The sequence below is a fragment of the Biomphalaria glabrata genome, chromosome 2 (genome assembly GCF_947242115.1).
Source record: "Biomphalaria glabrata chromosome 2, xgBioGlab47.1, whole genome shotgun sequence".
NCBI classification, from domain to species: domain Eukaryota; kingdom Metazoa; phylum Mollusca; class Gastropoda; family Planorbidae; genus Biomphalaria; species Biomphalaria glabrata.
Genome location: NC_074712.1, coordinates 47,123,957 through 47,151,396, shown reverse-complemented (window position 1 = coordinate 47,151,396; position 27,440 = coordinate 47,123,957). Strand labels below are relative to the sequence as shown.

General features: G+C 30.8%; 1 protein-coding gene across 3 annotated transcripts; it reads left to right on the top strand.

Annotated features, from left to right (window-relative positions):
* Positions 1–481: 481 nt before the first annotated feature.
* On the top strand, positions 482–26,739 carry LOC106058874 (multidrug resistance-associated protein 1-like). Of its 3 annotated transcripts, none has more exons than XM_056020922.1 (31): positions 482–624; positions 3,901–4,077; positions 4,221–4,346; positions 4,495–4,632; positions 6,326–6,433; positions 7,059–7,120; positions 7,355–7,477; positions 7,613–7,834; positions 8,222–8,396; positions 8,739–8,993; positions 9,197–9,262; positions 9,372–9,509; positions 9,645–9,791; positions 10,410–10,494; positions 10,602–10,668; positions 10,999–11,125; positions 11,520–11,693; positions 12,101–12,268; positions 12,754–12,943; positions 13,593–13,665; positions 13,774–14,047; positions 14,834–15,050; positions 17,752–18,062; positions 20,397–20,596; positions 20,727–20,853; positions 21,067–21,168; positions 21,505–21,651; positions 21,832–21,990; positions 22,204–22,370; positions 22,578–22,772; positions 23,283–26,739. In XM_056020922.1, the coding sequence occupies exons 1-31, from the start codon at positions 595–597 to the stop codon at positions 23,392–23,394; spliced, it is 4,662 nt and encodes a 1,553-aa protein (XP_055876897.1). In that variant the 5' UTR covers positions 482–594; the 3' UTR covers positions 23,395–26,739. The 3 variants fall into 3 exon arrangements, with proteins under 3 accessions (XP_055876897.1, XP_055876895.1, XP_055876896.1); XM_056020920.1 differs by having other exon boundaries at positions 13,753–14,047; XM_056020921.1 differs by lacking the exon at positions 17,752–18,062 and adding an exon at positions 16,262–16,572 and having other exon boundaries at positions 13,753–14,047.
* Positions 26,740–27,440: the final 701 nt, after the last annotated feature.

Genomic DNA, 27,440 nt, shown 5'->3' with positions numbered 1-27,440 from the left:
TACGTAATAAATAGGAATGAAGAGGCTTCTATTATAATCATGTAGATATCAATCAACAGTCTTCAACAAATTAACCTAGTATTTTTTTTATTTTATTTATAACTCTGGCTGTAGGCCTATTTGAACCCGGTCCAATATATGCGTTTACGTACATTCCTTGACAGCTGATGTTAATTAATTAATTGACCTCACCGTCCACCATTTAGTAAGCCAAACTAATATATTTACATATACTATGGTTCTCGTCTGCTAGACTCTATATTTTTTTTTTTTTTTTATAGATTTTTCATACTATAATATTCAAACTCGCGTGAAATTATTGCCTACATCATTCCATCTGGATCTGTTTATATTGCAGAAGAGATAACCATGAACAAAAAAATTAGGAGAGAGAGAGAGAGAGAGAGAGAGAAAGAGATGGGTTTGTTTAACTTATTTAGGGTTAGGCTAAAACTAAGCCATATAGTCTGTGAGCTAGCCGAAGAGAGCAACCATTGTTATAGAAATTGCCCCCGATTTCTTCCTGTCTGAAAAAAAAAAGGGTATTTTTCGGTGCTTTGAGGGTTTCATTTTTTACATCGAGTGTTTGGAAACATGGCGGGCCTGTGTTCATCGCCGCTATGGGTAAGTTTAGAGATATAGAATAGATCTAGAATCTAGATCTGTACTATAGAATAGATTTAGATTCTATAGCAATTGAATAAGTAGATCTTGACCTTTATAATAGTCAATAGATCTAGTAGATAGATTAGTGATAAATTAGATCTATAGTATGACTCTTGTGTTGTGTAACACTGACTCAGTGACTGAGAGTGAGACTGTCACTGAGTAACAATCTTATTTAGATCTATCATAATCTATGCCAAGTGAGTAGACGTAGTCCAGCTAGATCATGCTTTGTCATTGTGATTTTGACATTGTCATGTTACATGCCTCTTCTTGCTTTTTTTCCTATAAAAATGATCAACATTGCAATAACAAATGATCATGATCATGATGCAATATAAATTAATTATAGTATCTAGATCTAACAATAATTCCTAGATCTAGAAATCTAGAACTAGATCTATAACTATTAGATATTAGTTAATAAGTATAATTTAATAATTTATAATTCTATAATTAGAGTAAATCAGAGTAGACTTTATTAAACTTTATTACTAAATTACTTTATTACACTTAATTAGAGTCTATATTATATATACTAAGACTTACTAAGAATATACTATATATATTGTATATTTAAAATAATATTTCTATATTAGTATATTTATAATTTATATATTAGATCAAGATATTTTTATTTTTATATTATTATTTATAAGTTATAACTTTGAATAAGTAAATTATAAGTTAATAGACTAACTTCTTATTATTCTAGATCTAGAATTCTAGATTCTATATAGATCTAGCCAGTATTTTCCTCCTAATTCTAGAATCTAGACTATAATTATAATCAATATAGATCTAGATAGTAGATCAGATATTATATATTAAATATAGATCTATAATCTATATCTTTAGAACTAATTCTAAGAGATCTTAATCTTATATATTTTACCAAGTTCTAAATATAGACCTAATATTTATATATTCTATATTTATAATTATTTTGATATTTAATACAAATAAATATTAAACAAGAGAAACATAATAAATACTTAAAAAAACAAAGCTTATAAGTGTAATAAAGTGTACTTGTGTATCAATTAGTTTGGAGTAGTCATGTATATGATTGACTTCAACATTAATAAATTAATAAATCTGATCAATTAGAAATATTTTTACCAATTTTTTTTTGTTTAACTTTTAGCTTTTCTCAATGTGCCATGATCCTATCACTTGTCTGGACAAGTTGTGAAATAGGATGGAAGAAGGGGGTATCTTTGTGAATGTTTACACAATTGTTTTTTTAAATGCAAAAAAAAAAATTAAAAATGTTTACTCCAGGCTCAAGTCTTCAACGGGACTAATTCAACTTATACCACCACATCTGTACAATTTCTTTCCCTTGTTCAAGATACCAAACAAAATAATTAGCTACCAATAGCTAATTAACTAATTGGTTAATTTTTAAAAATGATTCTTATGTTGTCAGGTAAAAGAAATAATTGCGCAAAATTTCAGCTTAATCCGAGATAGGGTGTTGGAGAAATAAGGTGTACAAACCTTTTACCATACAGGCAGAGAATTGATATAGGCTTTGTAAATATAGATCTAGATTTAGTATTTATATCTATAATTATAATAATATGACTATTATAGATTCAAAATATAGACACTATAATAGACTAATAAAGTAATAAATAGCCCCACCATTGGCATATATATATATATATATATATATATATATATATATATATATATATATATATATATATATATATATATATATATATATATACAGTGCTTTTTTTGTGATGGTACGCCGTACCGGCACCTTTTTCAATATGGGTAAAATTATTACTTTTCTTGTATTTTATTATTAACTAGCTGGATATTGCCTGCGGGCCTTAGTTAGTGTATTATTAATCTAGTGGATTGGATTTATATATATGTCAAACTAAGATAATGTTTCTTTCAAGTTTTTCTCTTTCGCGAAAATGGGTTTACCCGTTAAGCCTGTACACCCATATCTATTAAAAACAAAAGGAGATGAATGAAAAATAAAGTACAATTAAAATGGGTTTACCCGATTTTTTAAATAAATGGGATTGTAAAAATACCAGATTTTTTAATTAAATGGGATTGTAAAGTACGTCAGGACTTCTAAATTCGCAGATATAAGGAACGAATTTATGTAAAAATGCTTCTAGATCTAAATCCTTTCAATCTTCTCTCATGTAAACATGGCCTAGATCCATGAAATAGTAATACTTTCATAGAGTTGGGCAACTTTTTTTTGTTTTGAGTGTCTTAAGCTTGTTTTAGGGCTACTTTACCTACGCTATGGTTCCAGTTAGTAAACAAGGAACATTTATGCCAAGTTTTATCAAGATTGGTGATATGGTTTTGATTTTTCTATCCGTAACATTCATTATACATACATACCCCTTACTTTCTGCTTTATAGAATAGATTTATTAGTAGTTAAAAGTTAGGCGATCCATTACTGAGTGCCAGCACCTACTTTTTTTACAAAAAAAAAAAAAGCACTATATATATATAATGTTAAGCAATCAAATAGAATGGCAGTTTAAAGCTATTTGTGGGGCCAAGAAAATTCCATTAGGATGATTTCTAGGTTATGATTGTTGTGCTTTTATTTGCAATTAGAAAACTTTATTTATAAATGAATGTTAAATAAGAATATAAATTCTTGATGTTAAATCCCTTTTAAATATATATGTAAAAAAATCCATGAAGATTTTTTATTAGTTCTTCAATAACTAAATGTCTGTAAAACCTCAGTGTTGCAAAATGCAAGTACACAGTGGATAGCAAGGTTGCTTAATAACATAGGTATCTGTTTTTAATCCCGTGCCACTATTTACTTTTGTTTCTTTTTTTCTTTCTTTGTAAATGTATTTGTCCACAAGATTTTAATCAGCACTATTTATGTCATAATGAAAGTGTTAAACTGTTTAAAATGTTGCAAGCTAATGTATCAGTGTCCACATACATTGGATTTATACATTAAAGCTGAGGGACAAGGTTAAAGAGGCTTGCCTTCTGCGTATCTACCTTGGTTTGACCTAGTCTTAATTTTTCACATGGGATTTTATGTTAAGATTTTTTTTAGTTAGTGCATTTTAATAAGATTCTGACATTGGATGAGTAACGTAAAGACAGATGTTAATTGTGATTTGGGTGTACTACAGTGCCTTTTAGGAAACCTTACATCTTAAATCCAAGTTATTACGTTTCAAATTTTAATAGAGCTTTTTTCTTATTTTCTTAGGATACCAATTTGACGTGGAACACACCAGATCCAGATTTCACCCATTGCTTCCAGAAGTCTTTCCTTGCTTTGGTGCCATGTTACTTTTTCCTGTTCCTTGCTCCTTTGAGGATATGTCATCTATGGAGACAAAAGTTGCACATTATTAAATGGAGTTGGCAGAGTGTTTTAAAAGTGGTAGTGTAGATATACAATTTTAAAATTTATTGTAATTAATTTGTTTATAATTTTTTAGCTTATAATTTTTTAAATTGTTAATTAGATTGATACAAAAAGTTGTGTTATCATAACCAATTTACAATTATTTTTTTTAAATGCAGGTTGTTATAAGTATATTAATGTTGTTTGCTATCTATGAAGCAATCTTTGGCATTATCAAAATTTCAAATGATAGCAGCAAGCCTATAATAGACATCCTTTCACCGCTTTGTGTTTTTCTTACAATGGTAATATGCTTTTTACATTTGAAATAAGTTACTTTTATTCAATATTTAGAGGATATATCTATTCAACATCTGACATTCTAATAATTCTTATGATGGTATATAAACAATCACTTAATTTATATATTTTTTAATTCATGAATTTCTACAGATTGTGGTTTTGATTGTCTTGGTAATGGAGCGCAAGCGAGGAGTGAGATCTTCTAGTCTTATGGTGTTGTTCTGGTTATTGTATCTTATTTGTGAAATCATTCGGATAAGATCAGTCATCAGAGTTGCTATAGATAAAGTAAGTTTAATTATTTGATGGCTTAGCTGCTCTATCATTACATACATACATACTAAAATAAATGTGTGATTAATTTATAACCTGCAAAAGGATGATCATTATTATCAAACTCTGAGTGGGATGGAGGTGCTGGGGCCAAGTGGTAAAGTGCTTGGCTTTCAAACTGAAGGGTCCCTAGTTCAAATCTGGGTGAAGACTGGGATTTTAATTTTGGGATCTTAAGGGCCTCTCTGATTCTACCCAACTCTAATGGGTACCTGACATTAGTTAGGGAAAAGTAAAGGCTTTTGGATGTTGTGCTGGCCACATGACACCTTCGTTAACCTGTGGTTTGGGTTAATGCGAGCATGTTTTCATTCAGGTCCATAGTGTCTTCCTTGACCTGTTTAATTAGAATTTGTAAAATCTGGACAATAGGATGATCAGAAGTGGAAGATGTCTTGAAATTAAGAATTGTTGAGTTAATAGCTCTTTCAAAATCTACATTTATGACAACTCTGTTTTGAAAATCTTTGAATATATGTTTTGACATAATTCAAGTGTCTTGTTTCTGTCCAGAGTAAAAGTTTAGAACTTGCACAAATATATACATATGTTGATCTGATGAAAACCTTTGACATGGTCACCAGAAGTGGCCTTTTCAAACTCCTGAGAAAAATATGATGCCTTACCAAACTACTAAAGTTCATAAGGAAACAAAATGTACATTGAAATTTAATGGAGCTCAATCAGCAGTGGTGTCAAGCAGGGATGTGTGCTGGCACCTATTCTGTTTGGCATATTCTTATCCTGCCTACTGCATTATGCTTACTGCAACATCAATGAAGGTGTATTTCTCCATACAAGATCCTCTGGAAAACTCTTCAATGTGTCAAGGTTGAGGTTAAAAACCAAAGTTAGGAAGGTCCTAATCAGGGAATCCTCTACGCTGTTGATGCAGCTATAATTGCTAATTATTCTTCCCAGCTTCAGACCCTTGTTGACAATCTATCTGCCATCTGCTATATGCCAGAAGTTTGACTTAAATATTAGTCAAAGCAAGACTAAAATACTAGTTCAGAACACAAGTACTGCACCTCTCGTGACCATTTGGGGCCAACCACTGGAAATTGTTGGCCATTTTTGTCATCTTGGTTCCATCTCTCCAACGATGTGCTACTGGATAAGGACATCAACAACAGGATAGTCAAGGCTATGGGCACCAAGTTATGGCTGCAGAAAAGTGTGTGCTAAAAATTATTGTATGCTCTGGTTCACATTGCATATATATATGGGCATTTGAATTAAGACTATAACCTTTTAAATTATTACAATTTGAGCATGTTTTTGTAGTATGATTTTCCACTTGAATTTTCACAATAAATATAATTTAATCTCTGTTTTGTTAATCACATTTGATTTATTGTATTTAATATATTTAGTACTAGTCAGAGAGGTTATAGCTATTGGTTGATGGAAATTTCAATTTCATTCCATTAAGTATCATTTTATAAATGATTAGATATATATTTTAGTTAATATTTTTTCGATGTCTGAATTATAATTCTACTTTACTAGAGATTGCTTCTTTTTTTTCACTGCAGATTTTGAAATGTTTTCTTAATTAGCTATATATATATGTATTGTTATGATATAAGGATTGTTGCATAATTTCTTTGGTTATTGGACTGAAATATTTGTTTTTCTTTACTAGGGCTATGTCTCCCCTTCACTTTTCATCCATTACCCTTGTGTTTTGTTTGCCTTTATACTGTCTGCTATTGTAGACGCTAAACCAGTAGATGCTGCATTAAAAGATGAGGTAAGTGTTATTGAGCTTCCAGTTTATATTTAAATACCTTTATATATTAATTTCTAAACATTTTGATTGGTTGCCAGAATGCTTTTTTTTTTAAAGGTTTTGATTTGAATTAACATTTTTTGTTTGTTTATAAATCGTAGAAGAATTTTAAAAGCAATTTTTCCTCTTTAAAGAATGTTTCTTCAGTTTGACTGTCATAATTTGTTTCACAAAAAGAATTAAATCAAAATGAACAGCAATCAAATTACAGCACATCTTTTGACCCACAAAAAAAGCCAATTTTTGAACTATTTTTATATTTTCTTTGATTATTTGTGGCTACTTAAAAGAAGACACAATATTTGCATAGAGTTTTTGTTAAGCTTTACATTAATTGAATGCCTTTGTATATTGTAAAAAAAAAAATGGTTGCAAATACTTGAAAATTATTTTTCTTTGAGTACAAATTCTTGTTAACATTGTCAGGAATGCATCAAATACACTTGAAAACTTTAGGCTATAATAATTTGAGAAAATTATTTATGCATTTTTGGACATAATAGGTTTTGGAAGAACTCATTTCCTTAGTTGTTTTTTTTAATTGAAGGTGACTTGTCTCTTTCTTTTTTGTTTTTTCTTTTTAAAGCATCAATGTCCAGAGAAAGATTCATCATTTTTATCTCAAATCACATTCTGGTGGTTTTCTGGGTAAGTTTTCATTAAATTTTTAATAGCCTAATTACTTAAAAAAATAATTTAAGAAACAAAACAAAAAATACATGTGAGCTGAACTGTGGCTCTCTGTCACAATGAAAGTTACGTGGGGTAACTCTAGTCCAACGTGCAGAAATAAAATAGTTATCTTTCCATGACTTTTTCATCGTGGTGACCTGCATGGTTAGGCCAAGAAGAGAATTATATATTTTATATTTTTTGTTTCAGAATGGTAATTCAGGGCTATAAACGTGCTTTAACAGAGAAAGATTTATGGTCCCTTAATAAAGAGGACACATCAGAATATGTATCTGCACAATTTTATCGCAAGTGGAACTTGACTAAAGAAGTGTAAGCTGGGCTATAGCTTAAAAAAAAACTTTGTTTAGAGTTTTCTATGGTCTTAGATAATTGTAAAATATTTTATATGACATGGGCATACTTATGCATTTATATCATATCTATGTATATATCCATAAACTTCAGGCCTTTACCCATTGCTGCCAATGGTGATGTTCATGAGACCAGTTTCATGTACAAGGAAGGAAGTGCTATCCTGGTCCCATACAATGCTGCTATGGAGGATTCCAAACACAAGCGAAGTCTGTTCTCAGCATTAGTCAGAAATTACTTTGGATTTTTTCTTGTGGCAGCCATTTTTAAACTAATTCATGACATTCTTATGTTCATTAGTCCACAGTTGCTCAGGTGAGTTGTTGGTTACTTACAATATGGTCCAGCATAGTTTAGTTTAGTTTAGTAGGTATAGTACTATCTTGATATTATAAAGACATTGTCTTCAATTCTGAAGATTTAGAAGGATTGCAGTATTTCACCCAGGAAGAGTACTATCTTGATGTAATGATGGCTATATAATTAGCTATACAGCTTGATATAATCCTGCATTGGTTGTTGAAGTTATTTCATTATATTTTTTTTTATGCCTACTTTTTTGTCCCATACTTCAGCAAATCAGAATACTGGTAATATTGGTTTGTCAGCATTTAACTTGAACCATATTATAATAACTTAAAATTTTCTTTACAAATGTGAAATATTAAACGCTTATTATTATTTTTTTATTTATCTTTTCAGGCTCTTGATTAAGTTCACCAGTTCTGATGAGTATATGTGGCGTGGCTTTTTCTATGCAAGCATGCTTCTTCTGGTCGCCCTGGTTCAGTCAATTTTGTTACATCAGTATTTCCATGCCACATTTCTGTTGGGCATGAGGATTAGATCAACCATCATAGCTGTCATTTATAGAAAAGTAATGGAAGCCTTTTTTTTTTTTAATTTTCACTTCTTTGTCCAAAGTACCTCTTGTGTTCTATAGGGCAGATAATGTAAAGATCATCTGTTTGTATGGCTGACAGTCTAATTAAGTTAGTCATCTTAGAAAACAAAATCCCTTTTGGCTAGTTACTTGCTTTATTAACACAATTAATTATCTTATCTTATAAAATACAGACATTTCCTCATTCTGTGATAATTTGATTTAAACTTTATAATTGCTTTAAGCACAGAACTTATTTATGAAAACCGAGTTCTATACCAAAAAAGCCATCACATAGTAAAAGAATAATTGATTTCCCTGTGCCATTTATTTCAGACCTTGAAATTATCCAGCTCTGCCAAAAGGTCCTCAACTGTTGGTGAAATAGTCAATCTCATGTCAGTGGATGCTCAAAGATTTATGGATTTGACCACCTACTTGCATACCATATGGTCTGGACCTTTTCAGATATCAGTGGCATTGTACTTCTTGTTTCAAACTTTAGGACCTTCTGCTCTTGCTGGAGTGGGAGTTATGGTGTTGTTGATACCACTGAATGCAGTTATTGCTAATAAATCTAGACAATACCAGGTAATGTGTTTTAAACTACACTGTTTTGGCTTAATGCTAATTTGTTTGTCTCTAGGTTGTCATGTGTCCACCCAGTCCTGTGCATGTATTTATTCTGATCAGTAGTCTATTCCTTCTTTGTGGCCATCAAAGTGAGATAATGTACATTATTGTCTTCTGAAATATTTGATAATCTTAACACCATTTCTGTGCATTTTTTTTAGGTAGCACAAATGTCTTTGAAAGATGCAAGAATTAAACTCATGAATGAAATTTTGAATGGAATTAAGGTACAGACACTTTTGTATAGGATCCTTTGGTTTACTTTAAAAAGATATTGTCTTGAAATGAACTTAAAGCTAAAAAGATGATCTAATTTTCTTTTACCACTTGACTTAGGTTCTCAAACTCTATGCATGGGAAGGCTCTTTTGAGGAGAAGGTGCTTGACATAAGAAACAAGGAACTAAAAGTGTTGAGAAAATCAGCTTACCTGAACGCTGTCAGCTCATTTTTCTGGACATGTGCACCAGTCTTGGTAAGGATTCAGGCATTGGAAATTTTTCTTTTGTTTTCATTTATCACACTATATACTGTTTTTGTATTTTTAATGTTGTTTTTTATAGCGTTGTGAATTCTAAAATTGTATACACACATTTATTTATATCCCCAGGTTTCCTTGACAACATTTGCTGTGTATGTCCTCTCCTCCACTGACAATGTTTTAAATGCAGAGAAAGCCTTTGTCTCATTGGCACTCTTTAACATCTTGAGGTTTCCATTGTCCATGGTACCTAATGTGATCACCAACATAGTCCAGGTAGACAGACCTTCATTGGGTTAATGGGGTCCAGATAGACAGACCTTCATTGGGTTGATGGGGTTGGTTTCATTTCATCTCAAGCAATCTATAAACAGTGGTCACTAAGCTTAAAGGCCAAAGTATTTGTTTTTGTCATGTGTAAAAGTTTAGAACTTGCACAAGGCTTGAAGGTTCCTTCCACATGCTTAAGACCCCCGTGGCCAGTATAAACATGCAGGTGCTTAAAATGTTACTACTTAAAAATGGTCAATGGATCAGGCTAGTAACTTTACTGATAAATAATATGGCCCCAATGAAACATTCTTATTGTACACATTTGTAATTAATTTTAAAATAGTTGTTGCCTAAAATGTTTTAATGTTTATATGTAGTTTATTTTTTTTATATATATTTGTATACATTTAATAAAAATAACATTTGCTTTTATAGTCTAAGATCTACTAGGGTCTCCTAACTTTTTGACCACTTCAAAAAAAAGTGGCGTTGATTTATAAATGTAACAAACTTCTTTCAAAGCAAGAATGAATGCCTTGTTATATACATTTATTGATCAAAAATTTAAAAAGAAAATCCAAACTTGGATTAGTTTGATATGAATGTTATTACTTTTCTCAGGCAAATGTTTCATTAAAAAGGCTTCAAAAGTTTGTTGATAATCCTGAGTTAGATCCGTATAGTGTGGACAGACAAGATTCTGATGGTAAGTTTTTAAAATGTTGACAGTATTCCAATGTAATATTTTTGTGGTCTTAGATAGCTATTATAGGAAATTAAGTTATGCTAACTTAAGCGATTATCATTTCCCAGATATAGCAGCTATAAGAATTGAAGATGCAAGTTTTGCATGGGAATCAGGCAATACCGTTTTGTCTCAGTAAGTCAAAATTTATCCTTTTAATTTTATTATTGCTAATCATGGTACTTTATTAATGATTCTTTACTAAACTTGTTATATGGAATGATGACCAAGGTCATAAAACTTGATCTTTTGGACAGTCATTTAGATTATCAGGGTTTAAAGTCTTGCAACAATGGCTACCATTTTTCATTCCATCTGATTTATGGTCCACCAGACAATTATTCCAGTAAAAAAAAAGCATGAGAGGCTTTTTCTAAAGTTGGAATTAAATAGTCTATACTGACTCTATTTACAATACTGACAATACAGTATCAAAATGACTTTATTTTGTCTTTTCCTATGTAGCATCAACCTGACCATTGAGGAAGGATCACTGGTGGCCATAGTTGGGGCTGTGGGAGCTGGAAAGTCTTCATTGTTGGCAGCCATGTTGGGAGAGATGGAGAAAGAAGCTGGGTCAGTGAGTGTTAAGGTATGTACAGCCCAGTTCGAAACTAGAATGATGAAAGTACCACAGCATAGGTTAAAAACTTCAGACCCCTTGGTGCCAAGTGCTTTACCTCTTGACCACCATGCCCCCTCAACATGTGCAAGTACTTTTATTGAATTCAAAATTGAAAAGCCATATTTTGTCTAAATCTAGTTAAATGCTTTATTTTTTCCTGTTCAGTCTATCCTGTCTGATTATTCTAATGGTCAACAGTTTGAAATCTGTGATCTAGTTGAGTTTGCATTACAACATGTCCGCCATTATTTTTTCCTATCTTTCTCATAACTACTTACAGTTTAAAAAAGTTTTTAGTAATAAACTTGAACAATGTCAGACATCAGGTAACTAATGGGATTTGATACTTTGCTCATACTAGGGTTCAGTTTCCTATGTAGCTCAGCAAGCATGGATACAGAATGCAACATTAAAAGACAATATATTATTCAACAAGCCTTTAAATGAAAACTATGAAGCAGTGATAGAGGCATGCGCTCTTCGGACTGATCTTCAGATCCTACCTGCTGGTGACCAAACTGAAATTGGAGAAAAGGTACTAACTAAACAATGGGGGTTGTTTTTAGATCTTAAACTTGGAAAATAGAACTGATTTAAACATCTATTTAATATCATTTATTTTAACATTCATATGATTATTATTATTATTATTATTATTATTATAATTAACAAAAAATGTATTCTTTGTATTTTAAATTTTAAGCCCTTACATTTTATATAATTTTTTTTAGGTCTCCTGATAAAAAAAAATGTTTATTGGTTATGGAAATTTTCAATTTAATACAAAAGTGTCTCAACATTTAAACTAAAATCAGTCTGCCTGAAAAATATAAAATTTACAAAATGTTTAGGTAGTTTCTGTGAAAGAAAAAAAACTTTACATTTAGACTCTGAAATGGGAGAGAATCAATGCATTCTTCACTTCAATTTACTTTCCTTAAGGGAATTAACCTCTCTGGTGGACAAAAGCAGCGTGTAGCCTTGGCTCGAGCTGTGTATCAAAACAGTGATGTGTACTTGTTGGATGACCCACTTTCTGCTGTTGATTCTCATGTCGGCAAACATTTGTTTACAGAAGTGATTGGACCAAAAGGAATGTTAAAGGACAAGGTCAGTGTAGCTATATAATAATTTATAGTGACATATTTTATATCTGTAAAGATATATCCCTTAGTAAAACTATTGGTTTATAAGTTTTGACAAAACTATTGGTTTTCTTTGAAGAGAACGTATAATTGTTTTTGAGACACATTAATCCACAAAGTGTGTACCCATCATTGCAGACAATTGACTTGTACATTTTAGACATGACTGGAGTCAAAGTTTAACTAGAGACAGGAGGCACCAGCAGGAGGAAGTTCAAGTTAAACTTTTTGTTACATTTAAAAAGCTTTTTTAAAATTGTTGTCATTTTTTAAAACCAAATTGCTTGCTTTTTGGACAAGCTACATCTTTTTTAAAATGGATTTTTCATAATTATAATTACTGTTAGCCTTAATATTTATCATTGAATTCAACAAGTTTTGTTAAGTAGCTACACAAATGTTAATGTTTCAACTTTATGTTCCAAGTACTCTCATTATTTCACATTGTAGACACGTGTACTTGTCACTCATGGCATTGGCTTCTTGCCCCAAGTCGACAAGATTATTGTGCTAGTGCATGGGAAGATCTCTGAAGTTGGTTCTTTTACTGAATTGATGCATCACAATGGGGCATTTGCTGAGTTTTTGCGCAATTATCTGACAGAAGAGTTGAAAGATGACACATTAGCAGACGGTGATAGTAAGTATTAATTCAGTTGGTATAATCTAATGAGACTTTAATTTAAATTGATGACCTCAGGTAGTGAGACTCTGAGAAAGGTTGTTTTGCTGAACTGATAAACATTTATAAATGATTTGTGATGATGTGCTTGTTGTTGGATGGTGAGGTAAGAAAGGACTTTCCATTTTAGGGTCAATAGAAACAAGGCAAAGACAAACAAAAAGGATTGTTGAGCTCATTTTGTGTTTTGATGGATTATTTATGGCAATTCTCATCTTAAAATGTATAGATGAAAAATAGGTTTCAAACTAGCTGTAAAATATTTTAATAAATGTCTTTATGCCATGATTAATTAAGAAAGTTTTTGTTATGAAGATTTTCAGATAATGTTTAGAAACAGTGAAAATTGTTTTCTATAATGTTGTTTTTTTTTTCTTGTTTTTGTTTTCATTTTGCTCTTTTTTAACCATAAAATGGTGGTAGCTAGAGAGATTAAGGTTTTAGTATAACTTTATATACAACCTTTTTTTTTTCTTAACACTAAATAGGTTTATTGTAAATCCTATTTCAGTCTGAAATTATTTTTTTTTGTCACTTTTTGGTCTATGTAAAAATGTAAATTTATTGCTTCATTTTGTAATTGTTTCTTTTGTTTTCTTTTGAATAGTATTGAGCAGTAGAGCAGAAATTTTGTCCAGATTGGGCTCCATGGCAGAGGATGCCAGTGAGTTCATTCAAAGGTAACACTCTACATGCCATGAAGCAAGCAACACATACCCATTATGTAGTGTCACTGTGGACACTACACATGTGTAAAAAAATTCAAGTTGTTTTATCTATTTGTTTAGACAAGTGTCCAGATTAAGTGAAGCCCATCCTGATAGCTCTGAGGTCTCAAAAGCTGTCGATGATGACACTGACATTGATGCTTTCAAAGACACCTCAGAGCTAAGGGGAAGTGATATGTCTCTGCCAGCTAGCATCCACAAGTCAACAGTGCTCACATCTAAATCTACACAGGACAAATCAGACTTGATTGTGAATGAGGAAGAAGAGAAATTGCTTAAAAAGGAGAAGAAGGGAGATAAACTTGTACAGGCAGAGACGGCTGAAACAGGCAGAGTAAGATGTCTTTTTTTTATGAGTTGTTATTATATAATAATAAATTTAAAATTTGTTGTTATTTTTATTTGTTTACATTTTTCTGTAATCTCAACATATAATTTACAACCTTCTTTCCAAAACATTGATAATTACATCCTTACTTTATCCATTTGTCAGTCTAGTCGTGCATGTTAATTAGAGACTTAAACTCTGCTAAGCTATTGGCTTTCCTGGCTGATTCAGGCAACTCTGCTCTAATGGCATTAGGCAAGAAGGAGCACATGTTCATATTTGTATTAGCATTTAGTATAAGAATCTATATACTTTTTTGTGTGTCTTTCAGAGTATTTTATTAGGATGTGTTTTTGTATTTTTAAGTTGTGGTTCAGTGTTTTATGCATATTTATGCATATAATGAATTATATCATTATGCTACTTGACTTATTTTTATTTTTAGTCTTTTAACTTCAAGGGTCTCTTAATTTAGTGATTTTACTAATGGTGTTACTCTAGTAAACTTTGAATATTCATGTGTTATAAATCTCATTGCTCTATTTTCGCATTTTGTTCTAGTTTCTTTTTTCTTGTTGTTTTGGACCTATATATAATGTTTCTAAGTTGAAACCAGTCATAGCATGGCAACATAGGTCAAAGTAAAGATCAAAAGTAGCACTGACTTCTGCCATGTTTAAGATTCTCTCTTATGATTTCTAGAGTGATGGTCCTTGGGGTGCAAGAGAATGAGAGGAAGTAAAAAAAAAAAAGCTTATGAAGTTCAAAATTTTTCTTTTGTTACCTGTACAGGTCAAGTTGTCAGTTTTCATGGTTTACGTGAAAGCTGTGGGAGCTCTCCTGACTGTGGTCATTCTGTTTTTCTATGTACTGTACCACTCTGCCAGTATCTACTCCAACATTTGGTTGAGTGAGTGGAGCAATGATGCTAGAAACCCAAATATATCTTCAGACACCGCCAACAGAGATATGAGGCTAGGAGTCTATGGTGCCCTTGGTATTATACAAGGTCAGTTCTGTTTGTGCTTCTATATATTTATACATATGTTAATATATATATATATTTGTGTGTTTGTGTTTGTTTGTATTTTATTGATGTGTTGGTATGCTTGTAAGAGATAACATTTGCTTTTATTGTCTTAAGATTTACTAGGGCTTCCATTGTTTTGTCCACCCTAATAAAAAAAAAAGGTGGCATTGATTTATAATTGTAACAAACTTCACATGAATGCATTGTCATATAAATTAAAAAACTTGCTTGGGATACAAATATTGGATTTCTTTCTACATGGGCTGCCTAGTAAGTCTTGACATTTTCTCTAACCAGTTCTATAACATATATAAATCTTTATAAAAAAAACAACAACAACAAAATACTACTTCCTGCTAGGATGCAATATCTTTACTCTTGAACGTTTCTTCTCAGAATTGTTTCTGCTCAGATGTTATACTTTATTCTTTTAGTTCGTCTCTCCAGAATTATCTTTCTCATTCTGAGGGGGGGGGGGGGGACTCTCTGACTTTCACAGTGCACTATGTCACGATTAAACAACTTTTTTTGTTTATCTGAAAATGTTAAATTACATCTATACTTTAAAGGAAATGCATGCCTTTTTAAAGTAATAGTTAAAATACATGTAGCAAAATTTTTATTTCATTTTAGATAAAATGGTCTCTTACTGTTCCTTTTATTGGTTGAAAGTAGAGAATGATTTTAAAGATCATCACTACTAAGAATCTCTTGTTTTCTCATAATGGAAATTTCACAACTATGGTTCTCAAATTTTTTCTTCTATGTAACTGCCAAAGTATTTTGTAAAAATATTCAAAAAATTTTTTTTAATTGACAAAATTCCAGTTGTCTTCTAGGTTTTTAAAAAATGAATCAGTGAAAGTCAGGTTACCTAGGGTTTAACTATTTCTGTGACTTTTAACTTACATCACTTTATGATCATGTAGAAAAAGAATGACATATTGTCGACTATAAAGTCATATTAATCACAGATTCATTTAAGTTCTAATTTGATAGTTAAAAACTTCCATTCATATCTACATATATTGTGGTATTTTGTGTCATGTTAAACTCAGTGCAATATTTAATGAAATGTGGTTTTTAATATATTTTTAAAGCAACTATCAAACTTGTATTTGTGTGACTGTGTTTACGTTGATGCATTATTTCATCCCATAACTTTCATATGTGTTACATTGTGATTGTAGGTGTACTCATCTCAGCCTGTTCTTTCCTAACTGCTCTGGGTGGACTTGTGGCATCTCGTAGACTGTTTGCCCAGTTTCTTAACCATCTGTTGAGAAATAAGCTCAGCTTTTTTGAGCAAACCTCACAAGGCACCATTTTGAACCGCTGTTCTGATGACATTGCAGATTTAGACTATGCAATCCATTTTAGTGTCAGATCTATGTTGATGGTTATCTTATCCAGCTTAGGGACAGCTTTCGTCATCATTTACAGCACGCCTTGGGCCCTGGCCTTGTTTCCTTTCATAGTACCAGTGTACTGGGCTGTGCAGGTAGTTAACATATAATATCTGATTCAGAGGTACATATCCCTGGTGTTAATGCTTCTTAAAAACTGCTTCAATAAAATGCTTTTATATGAATATATAGCCAATGTTCACCACACCCTCATTTTTGGTTAGATGTGATAAAGCAAATTTTGTTAAATACTTTTTCTTTTTAAATTCCTTCAGCTATTAAATAAGTAGGTGTATATTAAACAAAAACAAAACAAAAAATAAATACCTCTTGGTGTCATGGTAGAGAACTGCAAATGTGTTTTTAGGCCAAATGGGTTTAACACTTGTGCGTTTTGTTGCGACTTACAATATTTGTCTTATTGTAGATTTGAGTTTATGCTTAAGTCTAAAATATTTGGATCTTCCTTGATCTAATTAACTACAAAATTATTTCTTTATTAAAAAACAGTTCTGGCTTATACTAGTCAATTTCTGAAGTACTTTTTTGCATTCCATATGATTTATATATTTAAAAAAAACATAAGAAAATAAACATTTTTTTTTCCAAATTATATTTAAAAACAAACAAAACAAAAAAATCATTTTATCAGCCTACCAGCAATGTAGCACCACAGGCATGCACTTTTCAGTTGATTACTAAGGAAATGTCTAGCACACTATCCAAGTGTAGTCCTGTTTGACCAGACAAATATATACATTTTAATAGTTTTTGCCTTGCTTAATTTGTATATCCCCCAATCTTATTTGTGTCATATTTCTGTTTTGAAAATATTTCACAAGTAGACTATGCTTTAAATTTGACCAATGAAGAAAGTAATAATTTGGAGACATATATGTTTGCTTAGTTTCATTTTTAAATCTAATTTTGCTTGAAGTTTTATAATTTAAACTATGCACAAGTGATTGATCATAAAACAGGTATTATTGGTTAGGATAGCCTTGATACAAATTTTACTTGAAACATCATTGAATGCTATTCAATCTATAATTAAATATTCTTTTTTCTCCACAATCAACATTTGATTTATTTTGTAAGTTAAAATGGTTGCTGAAATTTGTTAAAGATTTTGTTTTTTTTCATTTCATTTACTAACAAAAATATGTTTCATTCAGTCACATCTCATTTCTAGTGTGTACTATTTCAATCATGTACAATTTTAATGAAATTTGTCTTTTAGATGTGTAATTTCTAAATGATATATATAACTATAGGCATCTTCGTGCTCATTACTGCCTTGATGAGGTTGCTGGGTGGGGTTAGAGCCACAAAGATCCTTCACCGTGCACTGCTGGGTAATATTGTTAGAAATCCCATGAGTTTCTTCGACACGACACCCTCTGGGCGCATTGTCAACCGATTCAGCAAGGACATTGACACACTGGACACTGTCATCCCCATGCTAGTGGGCATGTTCTTGATGTGTGTGTTCCAGACATTATCCACCATTTTGGTCATCTCCGTCTCCACACCGATGTTCTTGGCCTGTATTGTGCCGCTACTCATTTTCTACTACTTTGTACAGGTATTGTTGTTTGTGCTAATAGTCTTATTCTGAGTTCTTTGGCTTCACAAAGTAATGCTTTAATCCAGTGGTTCCCAACTTATAATCTATAGCTACAAAGAACTTATAAGTTGCATGAATTTCTACCTTTTTTTAATAGAAAATAAATGAGTTAGGAACCATTGCTCTGCACAAAGTTTACTTTAAGACTTGTGGAATTTATTGTGTTGTAGGGAATGTCTATATGTTTTGGGAAATGTTTTTATGTTGTAGGGAATGTCTATATGTTGTGCTTAAAATCCTATTAAGCTTGGGTTTTTATTATATTTAGTTGTTAAATAATTTCTTTCATGTATTGTCTGACTAAGGGGAAGTTCTTGATTGTGTATGTGTGGTCTTGGCTTACTTTATGCTTTCTAGGAATTCAGTTTGCTTTTAGATTGTTTTGAATAGATAGATTGTATACGAGCTGACTAGAAAATGTCACAAGCTTATACTGACACTTTTTTTTCTATCTAGTAACAACATCCAACTTAATCCCTTGTAATTCAATTTAAAATTATAAGTAATTGTTAAGGTTTTGGTTGGTCACATGTCATCTAAATCTATTAATACAAAAATATAACATAAACTATTTAGAAAGATTCAAGGAATGACATATTTCTTGATCCTCACCATGTGGTAGGATAAATGAACGAAATTATTAACTATGAAACTAAAGTTTAGAATCTAATAGGAATGTTTGTAAATTATAGGAAGATAAATATATGGTATATAGAGTTAAATACAAAGAAAGTTTTTCGATCTAATGAGAAACTAATTAGAGTGTACCTTATTTAAGTACCAATGGACCATTATGACAGTCAACTGCTGTGAAATAGTTTTAAATTAGGATCGCTAAATATTTAGAAATTGTTAGGCCTGGTAATCAATGCACCAATCTACAAAACAGTTTAAATCAACACATTGACATTTTTTAATAATCATGTTTCATGTATCCAGTTTGTCTGTTAGGGTTTTTTTTTAAATATAATTTTTCTTTTGTGAAGGTTGAAAAATTTTAAATTGATCAAATATCATCAGTATCTAATGGTAGATCAAATATCATCAGTATCTAATGGTAGATGTAGATGGAGGCATTTGTTTATTTTTAGAATGTATAACTTAGATCTTATCTACAATATTTGTTTTCGAGTTGGTCTTCACTAGAATACTTTTCACAGAAATTATATATTTTTTTTATTCGATGTATTACTTTAATTTTCTTTTAGTTATTTTTAATTTTTTTTTTCCACATAGTCATTTTATGTATTTTAATTGTGTTGAATATGTTTTGTTTTTTCAAGAAAGAATAGCTCCTGACGACATTTTTTTAGTTGTTATATTGTTAACCAACTTGTCTAGATGAGATTGGCATCTTTTGAGGTTGCTTGTTTTAATTTCTGGAGAAAATGTTTGAAACTTTCATGCTTAAAAGTTATTTTCATCAATTACAATAAGTTGTAGGAATTTTTGTTCAAATGCATCTATTAAATCTTTGAGATTGGTTTTTAAAAGTCACAATGTAAGAATTATTTTACAAGCAAATCAAATTATTTCTGATATCGGTAATCTACATTTCCTTATCATTATTATTATCTCAATTTCCTGTTCACATTTTTAAAATTTCAATTTCTGGTCACAATTCTTAGTTTCTGTTTATTAAAAGAAAAAAATTAACACCTTCATTAATAAAAATTGGATTATTGATGTGCTAGTATATTAAACTTCTCACTTTACTTAATATAGAAACAAACATTGATTCACTATTTCTTAGATAAAATAGTAACTTTTTTCTTTTAATAAAATCTCTAAAATCTTTTATCAATTTTTTTTACACAACAAACTTTATCTATCCTTTTTTTGTTTGGCTTTGCTTTTAATTACTTAGCTGTGCATGCCTTTCACTTCTGCTTGTATGTGTGTTGATTTTGTATAACATTCTCATACAAAATTAGTCTTAATTTATAAAGAAATCTTTTCTTTTAATTAAAAAAATCCATTCTTAATTTTTTTGTACATTATGGATTTGAAAACTTTTCCTTAAAAAGAAAACAACAGTGTTAATCCTTACATTTTATTTTAGCAGTTTTTTTAAAATGCCAGTGGATCTATTAGACATTCAAATATTGAAAACTTATAAAAATGTTTTAGGCATGCTAATATTTAATGTTAATATTTGAAAATCAAATGATAATTTTAAAGCTTTCATGAGTTTTTTTTTTTTTAAATTTTTTATTAATGTTTTCAGTAATCTGAAAAATAATATAGACTATATTAAGACATTAAAAATACAATGAAATATTTTTTCATCAGAGATTTTATGTAGCAACTTCCAGACAACTGAAGCGACTTGAATCCATCAGTCGCTCACCTATTTATTCTCACTTTGGAGAAACTATCACAGGTGCCATGACAATCAGAGCTTTTGGTCTAGAAGAACACTTCATCAAGGAATCTCAGACCAAAGTTGATCATAATCAGAGTAGCTATTACCCTGGGATAGTGGCCAACAGGTGAGAATAGTAGTTCTAGGTGCTTATGTGGATATTATTTTGTGTTTTAATGCCAACTTTTCTATTTTTCATCATTTTTTTTACTTTGATGATGAGCCATTACATTTAACCAGTGATGTTCATTTGACAGGTGGTTGGCTATTCGTTTAGAAATAGTGGGCAACCTCATCATATTCTTTGCTTCATTGTTTGCTGTTATTGGTCGAAATGATCTGAGTCCAGGCATTGTGGGTCTTTCTATCACCTATGCCATGAATGTAAGAACATTTGTTTTCTTTCATATCACACAAATATTTCTATTTCAATCAAGCAAAAATCTTCTTGCCCTTATTATGTATTAGTGGAAAGAGAATGAAACAACAGATACAACTATAAATAAAACACTAATTGTTGTAACACACAAACATTAAGGATTGTAATGAACTCTATGTACCTATGAATGGAAACATGTTTCCATTGTTTGATCTCAGGTCACCCAAACCTTGAACTGGTTAGTACGTATGACTTGTGATCTAGAGTCTAACATTGTGTCTGTAGAGAGAATCAAGGAATACACAGAGACACCAACAGAGGTAAAGGAGCCATTGGTTATTCTAAAAATGAGACAAATTATCATTAGTAAATGTATCATAATTCTAGACATTTGCATGACCATTCTTTTAAAGCTAATATAGCTAGTTTTACATTAGAACTTTTTAGTTAGAACCATGTTTTCTTTATTTATTCTTTTTCAACAATAGAAGGCAGAAAACAAACTTCCATAGTTTAGACCTGATGTTAGATGATTATATTTGTTTATGAATATATTTATTGTATCTTTATTTATTAATATTTTTACTTATGAACTGAAGCTTAGGATTGAGGATAAAAAACAATTATCTCCTTAAACTGTTATTTCAATCCCCCAGGCTGCTTGGATAATTGAAAACCATCGTCCTAATCCAGAATGGCCTGAACAGGGTGTGGTTGAGTTTAAAGATTATCAGTTCCGTTACCGAGAGGGATTAGATTTAGTTCTTAAAGGAATCAACTGTCGAATAGAGTCTGGTGAAAAGGTCAGTCATACATGTCTGATTATATCATTTACGTGTTCAAGCTTACTATCAAAATAAATAAAAATAAAATATATATTTTCAATCCATACTATCTTATTCAGTTTATCAATAAAATTTTATATTACTTTTGATTAATCATTGACTTCAAAAAATAATGTTTGTTTCTTTTTTTTTTTTTAGATTGGCATAGTTGGCCGCACTGGTGCTGGTAAATCCTCCCTTACTTTAGGTTTGTTCCGCATCATAGAAGCAGCTGGGGGCTGCATTACAGTTGATGGAATAGATATTTCTACAATTGGCCTTCACGACCTCAGGTCAAAGCTTACAATCATACCTCAGGTAAAGACCTCACTAATTAGTAACTTTTTTGGTCAATATCTAAAATCAAATTACTGGTGTCTTTTAGAAGTCTGTTACATTTTACACTTGTTTTTTTATGGTTACACTAATTTAGATATGTTACTACTTTTAGGTCAAGGGCATAGTTTAAGCTGGTGTAGGTTGTTGTGTATGTATTATTTGAGCATTGTTTAATAGAAAATTTCTGTTTAGGACCCAGTTCTGTTTTCTGGCACACTGAGAATGAATCTGGACCCATTTGACAAACACCCAGATGAGCAAATCTGGTCTGCTCTTGAACATGCTCACCTGAAGTCCTTTGTCTCTGGCTTGGAGAAAGGTCTTTTATTTGAATGTTCTGAAGGAGGAGAAAATCTCAGGTCACTTTTTTTTTTTTTATTCATTTCATATTTCCAGTGATATGTAGAAAATATTAACTATTTTCTCAAAACAAAAAAACTTTTATACGGATTTAAACAATCTATGAATTTATTTGTCATATTTTGATAATAATAAAATGTGCCGTTAATGTTGGTATTATAAATAAAGTTGAAGTGTGAGTTAAAAAGGATTTTCTTTCCATTCAGTGTTGGCCAACGTCAGCTGGTTTGTCTTGCCCGTGCTCTGCTGCGTAAAACTCAGGTGTTGATTTTGGATGAGGCAACAGCAGCTGTAGATCTGGAAACAGATGATTTGATCCAGGCAACAATACGAAGTGAATTTGAAAGGTGTACTGTGCTAACCATAGCTCACAGATTAAATACAATCATGGACTACTCAAGGTGATTATTGCTATTCTTTATTTCACAAACCAAGGGAGGGTGATTGGGTAACTACATCCATCCCACAGGCTACATACAGCTCATTAAATATCCCCCAAAAACCTTTCAGAAATTAAGTGCAAGTTCTAATCAAACAAAATTAACGTGTGTACTGTTGAAGTATATTGTTGTTTGTTTTCTTCAGTCCTAGAATGACTATGGTTCATCTTGTCTAAGTAGAATAGTAAATACAAATTCTCACTAGATTTCTAAAATGATATAAATATATCTCTAAAGCATTCACACCTTCATAAGTTACACCTCACAACCTGACAAAGTATAGCTATTTCAAAATTCAATTAAATCAAACTGTTCATTTTTTAAAGGTTTTTAAATGCACTTCTATAGGTTCTCTAATGTCTAATGATGAAATCTGATTGGATAGAATGTTTGAAAGAGGCTATTAGGATGAAACATTTGAATCATTTTGTCTTCTCACTTTAAGAGTTTTTGTTCTTGTGCTTCCTACAGGATTCTGGTTTTGGATGCTGGGAACATAAAAGAATTTGATGATCCCAAAGTTCTTCTGAACAACCACAAAAGTATATTTTACAGCATGGCCAAAGATGCTGGACTCGTGTAGGTGAAAAGTCAAAGGATGTCATGAGTGACCATTATTTATAATGTGAAATCTATCCTTACTAATATTATTTATTACATTCAAGATTGCATCGTGTAAAGAATTATGACATCTTTTGATAATATTGAAAGCATTCATTTTTTTTTAGATTCATTAACCATCTGACATGGCAGCAGGCAAAAACATTATTTGACACATATCTGTGGGTACTTAACATAAAGTGTTTTTTTTTATGAGTCAAACTTCTTTCTGCTAATTGACATCGACTTTCATATTTGTATATTTAGATATTATTCATTTGTAATTTACTTAAGTTGTACTAGTCATAAATATACACTTATATCTCAGGATATTTTTGTGTACATCTTCTAGTTAACTAGATATGGACAAGACAAAATACACACATGTCTATCAGTACCCTGTACATTTTTATGTTGTTGCACATATTATATTGACTAAATATCATACGTTTATTTTGTGTATGTATATAAATCCTTATATTTCAGCTTTGTAGACAATTCTTTTATTCATAAGTTTTTTTAAAAGACAAGCTTTACAATACTTGAGCCTTTTAGTGTTAAACGTGTTAACAGTGACAGAATTTCTTTATCAAAGTAAATATTTGGCAATGAATGTAGTTCTGGAGATGTTTGAGTCTTGTCTGGTGTTTCCGTATCAGAACTTTGTTTTTTAAAAGAGAAACCTTTTTTGGTGGTGGAGTTATTACTAGCTTAAACTAGCATAGATTTGATGTTGAAATTTTACATAACATTACAAATCCTGCTAATAAATGTATTTTTTTTAGTACATATAAAAAATTTGGATGTTTAAACTTGCTTCAAATAATTGCTGAAAGTTATAGAAATATGTCACAGTTGTAGAGTTGCATTGCAGTAGTTTTATTGTTACATTGTTCAGCTTATTGAAGACTTGTGTGGCTTGTTTTATTCACCAAACTGATGAGGTTAATGATGTGTATACAATAGAGGATTGCTAAAACTACTTCCTGCATTTTTCCTTGAATGCTAAATTAGAATATTTGAGTGTTGTCACCAGCTGTCTCTACAAAGTCATGAATGTACTTGTATTTTGTAATATATACTTTGACATTGAAATGGATGCTTTAGTTTTCAATTACTTACAAGTGGTTTTCTTTTTCTTTACTACTTTTAGAGTTTACTATTTCTTTTTTAATTCTTTACATTTTAGGATTTATTTGGATAGCTGCTTTAAACAATCTGACTTAAATCCAGATTCCCTTTTACATTTTTGTTGGCTTTTATGTGGAAATACCTGGTAACATTTTTTTTTAGATTTTAGTAAACATGTTATCTTACATTTTGTTTTGTGCTTAGTCAATGCAATCAGTTCAACTTTCTTTAACTGTACATCAGCATAAGATTTGAATATTGATATTTCAGTTTTTAAAGATTATCTTCGCTGGTTATTGTATGACCAAAATTTGGTTTTCTTATGTTGAAATCATAATTTTGAAAAGCCAAAATATACTTGTTTTAAGTCTGTGTAGATATACATATGGACTAACGGTGTTGCCTGATTTTCAGGTCATCTAATTTATCTTGTGAAATAACAAGACACAGTCCTTGCCTCCCAAACAAAAAACAGACATTTGTAGCTGTTGACTTTGAAATATTCATTATTGCCTACACAATGCATTGTTATTTATAAACCCTTCTGACATTTAAATAAAACTATCAGATTTTATTTATAAAATAAGGAAAGTTCAGAATACAAATATTTATTCCTAGTTTTAATTTTATACTCAACAATTAAAGTAGCTACTTGGCCCAACATGTCTGAATGATATTATCTAATCTTTGTCTCATAAAAATGTGTTCATTATTGTCAATTTTTTTTATTTGTCCTAACTCATAAGACTTCACTATTATATTTCGAGAAGTTTATCTCCCCTCTATACTGCCAAACTAGAAGTTTACATCTTCATTACATTATGAATTGGTCACAAGGTGAGCTCATTGGCTTTGTACCTTGTCAAACTTTTTTCACCATTAATTTGCATAATCTTTTATCTCATGACAGTCTTTGACATTTATCACATAACGGTATCTGACATTTATCTCATGACAGTATGTGACATCTCATGACAGATCTGGCACTGTATAATGACTAGTTTTCCTCTTGTAACCCTCAGCAATTTACTTATATAATAACCACCTGTTGATTTTTTGATTTTGCTTTTTATCATATGCAATGCGTAGACTTTACTAAAGTGGGGACATTGATTAAAATGTGTCATTTATTTGTTAAATAACAGGTTGCAGACATTTTTTATTTTTGCATAAAAATGAATCTGCAGTGGTTTCCCATCTTGTAACAACAATCTTCCTACCTTATAAATTATAGATATTTAAGAACAATCTTCTTATCTTATAAATTATAGATATTCCTTCAAAAAAAGTTGACGCCCTATGCATCTCTTGAATAATATGGACACCCTACAATGTTGTCAATCAATGAAGAATATAAATCTTGAACTTCAGTCTTGAGATAATGAGATGACTTTAAAAAAAAATTTTGTAGTATTGGAAATAAAAGTCTTCTACTTGGATGCAAGCTTGTAGTGTCCATGGAACATTACAACTGTTAGGTTTGACAAAGTTTTGTAGCCATGATAACATTTGTTACAGCCATAGAACAATTCAGCAACACTCAACCATGGCACTGCCTCTTAGTTTTCTCATGATAACTCTGGTCTATATGCATTCAATCCAAGTAAAGATAACTAACTGGGTATTTCTAGGTATTTTTGAACAAATATTCTTACTAGTGCTTAGAGAACAAGAGCTTTTTCAATTGAGTGAAGTCCAATGGATTCCTGATACAGACGCTTATGTTTCTTGCTTTTTGTGTGAGCTCATTTAGGATGAAACTTGTTTTAGTATTTATATGCACGTCATATCCCTTTGAACACATGTATCTTATTCTTTGTTTCCCTTGGTTGTTTTAATTTCAAAGTGTTGTGCTCATTGACAGTGATAGAGTTTCCATTCCATTTGGTTTTTGTTAACATAACATTAATCTAAAAATCTAGAATTTAGGGATATTTATATAGTTAAAATTATGAATTTATTTTATCTAAAAAATTAAAAGTGTGCTTATTTTTTTAAAACAAAGAATTTAAATGTCAAAAAAAATAAATGTGTGGACCTGTTAATTCCTATCCGTTTATTTTCTTATTGGTATGTAGTAGATTAGTGTTTTTTTTTATGTGTGGACTTTGTTGTGGTGAACCCAGATCTTCTTAGTTTTGTGAGTGTGTCCTGTCTAAAGAATCACATTTATAATAAACATTTCTTAGGAATATTTCTTTTTTTTTTGTTCTTAACTTCAGTGTTTGGTGATATTGTTTTGTTCTTGACTTCATTGTTTGTTGATATTGTTTTGTTCTTGACTTCAGTGTTTGTTGATATTGTTTTGTTCTTGACTTCAGTGTTTGTTGATATTGTTTTGTTCTTGACTTCAGTGTTTGTTGATATTGTTTTGTTCTTGACTTCAGTGTTTGTTGATATTGTTTTGTTCTTGACTTCAGTGTTTGTTGATATTGTTTTGTTCTTGACTTCAGTGTTTGTTGATATTGTTTTGTTCTTGACTTCAGTGTTTGTTGATATTGTTTTGTTCTTGACTTCAGTGTTTAGTTACATCATTGTTTTGTTCTTGACTTCAGTGTTTAGTGACATCATTGTTTTGTTCTTGACTTCAGTGTTTGTTGATATTGTTTTGTTCTTGACTTCAGTGTTTAGTGACATCATTGTTTTGTTCTTGACTTCAGTGTTTAGTGACATCATTGTTTTGTTCTTGACTTCAGTGTTAAGTGACATCATTGTTTTGTTCTTGACTTCAGTGTTAAGTGACATCATTGTTTTGTTCTTGACTTCAGTGTTAAGTGACATCATTGTTTTGTTCTTGACTTCAGTGTTAAGTGACATCATTGTTTTGTTCTTGACTTCAGTGTTAAGTGACATCATTGTTTTGTTCTTGACTTCAGTGTTTAGTGACATCATTGTTTT